Genomic DNA, 3,886 nt, shown 5'->3' on the forward strand with positions numbered 1-3,886 from the left:
TAAACCAAGCTTCCACTACTGTTTGAACAAGCAGCTGTGTAAACAGTATTAACAATGAGTGTCAGTTTATTCACTTTTAAACATTGCATCAATCCTTCATTTTTTATGGTCTTTTCTGATTTCAATCGACAGTCATAATACAGAAAAATTAAAATTTGTGGTCTTTATGCTATGCATAAAAAGGCTTAAATGACTTCATTGGCTGTGACGTACTTTTGGCACATCTGAGATCGCAAGCTGTGCTATAGAAATAAAAGTAAATTTTCACTGCTTTTATAGTTTTTTTCTGTGAAGAAGTAAAAATGCAATCGTGGATTCCATAGGATAATTTAGATAAATGTGTCGATATTTGACTGATCCTGCGTTGTTTAATTTTTGTTGTAGGCTAACGTTGCAGCCTGTGACATGGCAACAGCCTGTTCAAGTAACAATCAAAATGGAAGATCACAGTTGCATGTAACTGGTATGTAGTTCTTTTAATTTCATTATACTTTGCTTGAAACTACAAGCTTTTTATGAAGAAATAAACCATCTCACGATTTGTTCACAGTTGTTTAAAATCCAGAGTGCATATGAGATATTTAATTTCCAATCTGGCATGTTGTTCCAAAACCGTTGTTCCAAATGCTGCCTGTTGGAAAATGGCTAAATAGTAGTAACTGATTCTAAATTGTAGGAACCAGGTCAGGGAAAATAAATATTAACATGCAATTTTTGACTTCCTTTTTAAAAAGTCGAATCATAATGTGTCAGTAATGAAAATGTCATATGTGTAGCGTTGATTGGTAGGGGTTTGGGAAACAGGATGTAATATCCGAAGGGAAGAATAAGGTACGCAAAGAATTGGCAAGACAGCTAGTAATAGATAAGGAAATATAAATTATTATTTGGGACCAGAATAAGAGTGAATATGCTAAAATCTATGTATGCAGAGTATGTGTGGAATGCACAGATTATGGCCAATGAAATTGGTGAGCTTCGGGCACAGATGGCTTAATGGTGAATATGATGTCAAGCTGATTAATGGAAACCTGGCTCAAAAAGGAGAAAGATTGTAATTAGAATATTTAGATTCCAATGTGTTAAGGAAGGAATGGAGCAGGTTAGTGGAATTGATCACAGAAAATATTACAGTGCTAGTGAGTGAAGATGTCCTCGGAAGATGAAGATCAGAGCTTTATTTGGTTAGTGCTGTAATGGTATTGTTACACTGTAGGTGTATTTTGTTGGCCACCCACTAAAAGAAACAAATTTGGAAGGAAAGTACAGACAGGTACAAAAACTATGTGATTTGTTATAAAGGGATTCAAATTGTTGCAGTATATTCTGAGATAGTAATGGAGAGTTTCTGCAACTGTAGTTAAGGATTTTTTTCAAATTAGTGCTTCTTGACCAATTTGGGAAGGAGATGTTGTTTTGTCTGGTTTGGACAATGAGGTGAAGTCAAGTGGGTTATGTGTTAGTAGAACATTTAGGAGAACATTTTGTTCATAGAATCATTGTGTTTAAGTTTGTATTGGAAAAGAGTGAGGAGCAATCCAGGATAAAAATAATTAGAGGAGAGCCAGTACTGTTTGGGCAAGAAGGGATCTGGGACATTTAAATTGGAATCGAAGGTTGGAAGATTAATAGAACTGTTGGTAACTTTTAAAGAGGAGATGGTTTGGAGTATAATTGAACTGTATTCCTGCAAGGGGGTAAGGTGGAAAAAGTAAAGCCAGTACTCCTTGGATGATTAGAGATGAAGAGAATTAGAGGAAGTAGAAAAAGGATATGTATGATGGATGTCAGATGGATAATGCTGCGAAAATCAGGCAGAATATAGAAAGTTGAGAGGGGAGGTGAAAAAAGAAATTAGAAGCAAAAAGATAGATTGAAAGATGAGACAAGCAGTTATCATCAGTGAATCTGGATGTCTTCTATAGGAGTTGGGCTGACTGGGGACTAAAAAGGGCAATTTGTGCATGGAGGTAGTGGCCATGTCGGAAAGCTACTAAATGAGTACTTTGCATCTACCTTTGCCAAGATAAATGGTGCTGTCAAAATCGAAAGTGAAAAGAGGAGGTAGGAGAGACACTGGATGGGCTGAAAAAAATTTCAGGAGGATTAAAAAGGCAGGTCATACTTAAATTTAGTAAGTCACCAGAACCTGAGCAGATGCATTCAAGGATTCTGAGAAAAGCAGAAATTGCAGAGATACGAGACAGACGGAATCTTCCAATCCTTCTTAGATATGGGGTGAAGCCAGAATACTGGAGAATTGCATGTGTTCTCGTGTTCAAAAGGAGTTGGTATAAGCCAGTTAGTCTAGCCTTGGTGATGGGAAACCTTTTATAATACAGTCCAGAATTGGGTGAATTGAGGAAGACCAGCGTGAATTTGTGGAAGAGTGATTGCATTTAACTGAATTGACTGAGGCTTTTTTAATAAAGTAGTAAAAAGGGTTGATGAGGGTGATTAATGTGGTGTACATGTATTTGATAAAGTGCCATATAATAGGCTTGTCAACAAAGTTAAACCCCAAGGAATAAAAGGAACAAAGGCAGAATAGATATAAAGTTCATGGAATAGCAAGAAAGAGAGAACACTTGTGAATGGGTGTTTTTCAAACTGTAGCACCACAGTGTTCTGGTTTTCTTGATCTCTATTAATGATGTTGACTTTAGTTTACAGGGCAAAATTTATGGATAACATAAAATTTGGAAGTGTTGTGAATTTGTAAGAAGGATAGTGACAGACCTAAAGGGCATAGGATGGTGGAATTAGCTGAGACAAAGGGGAAATTAAATTTAATGCAGAAATGTGTGGCAATTAACTTTGGCCACAAAGAATGAGGAAATGCAGTTCTAAAGCAAGGCCAAAAAAGGGTGGGGTGTGGTGGGGAGAGGGGGGGTGGAGATGGCAATACATGTATGTGAATTGTTAACGGTAGCGTAGAGGTTAAGAAAATGATTAATAAGGCATACAGGGTCCTAAAGTTTCTAAACAGAGGCAGAGAATACAAAACCAAAAGAATTACAAGTAGAGTTTATAAAACACTGGATCAACTTCAGTTGAAGTATTATGCTGAATTTTGGGGAACACACTTCTTAGGAAGAGGTGTGAAAGCATTAGAGGAGATGCTGAAAAGATTTACAAGATTAGTTCCAGGGATGAGGGACCTCTGTGATCTGGATGGCCTGGAGATGCTGAGGCATTATCATTTGAGAAGAGTAGAATGAGAGAAGATTTGATAGAGACATTCAAAATCAAGAGGCATTTAGACTGAAAAGTTTAGGATAAACCTTTCCCATTGACAGATGGGTTGAAAATCAACAAACACTGATTTCATGTGACTGGCAAAAGAATCAAAGGAGACACGAAGCAATACAGTTTTATGCAGTGAGTCATTTGGATTTGGATTCACTGCCAAAAAGTGTGGCAAAGTAAGGCAAAACTAAAACATGCTTTTTAAAAGCATTTTGGATAATTGTGAAAATGTGCAGGGAAAGCGGGACACAATGGGACTAACTTGTTCTTGCAGAGGGTCAACACAACATGACACACTGAATTGCTGCCTCCTTTAATTAAAAAAAAAAATTGAGACTTTCAAATAACCTAATAGATCTCCTGTGATGACACTTATGGTTAGCTTGGAACCTGTTTTGCAGTTTAGGGTGTTTTCTATAGTGCTACTATGTCAGTCAGATTTTGCTTTCGCAACTGGAATTTTTTCGATACTTTCAATCTGATTATTATGTGACATGGGTTGTCCTGACATTGTAGCTCCGCAGCAATAGTCTCAAATGTCTGAGTAAGTCATTCAACAGTACTCTGAATTTCACTTGGATCAACTAATATGTTTTCAAAGATAGTAGGAACTGCAGATGCTGGAGAATCTGAGATA

The 3,886-nt window shown here is 36.9% G+C and overlaps 1 protein-coding gene across 1 annotated transcript in view; it reads left to right on the plus strand.

The window, feature by feature from the left end:
- Window positions 1-385: 385 nt before the first annotated feature.
- LOC109914200 (NEDD4-like E3 ubiquitin-protein ligase WWP1) overlaps window positions 386-3,886 on the plus strand; it is a 123,403-nt gene continuing 119,902 nt past the window's right edge. Inside the window, exon 1 of the mRNA XM_048596004.1 lies at window positions 386-463. Within this exon, the coding sequence (XP_048451961.1) occupies window positions 406-463 (58 nt within the window). The 5' untranslated portion in view covers window positions 386-405. The remainder of the gene's footprint in view (window positions 464-3,886) is intronic.

The sequence above is a fragment of the Rhincodon typus genome, chromosome 4 (genome assembly GCF_021869965.1).
Source record: "Rhincodon typus isolate 14 chromosome 4, sRhiTyp1.1, whole genome shotgun sequence".
NCBI classification, from domain to species: Eukaryota; Metazoa; Chordata; class Chondrichthyes; order Orectolobiformes; family Rhincodontidae; genus Rhincodon; species Rhincodon typus.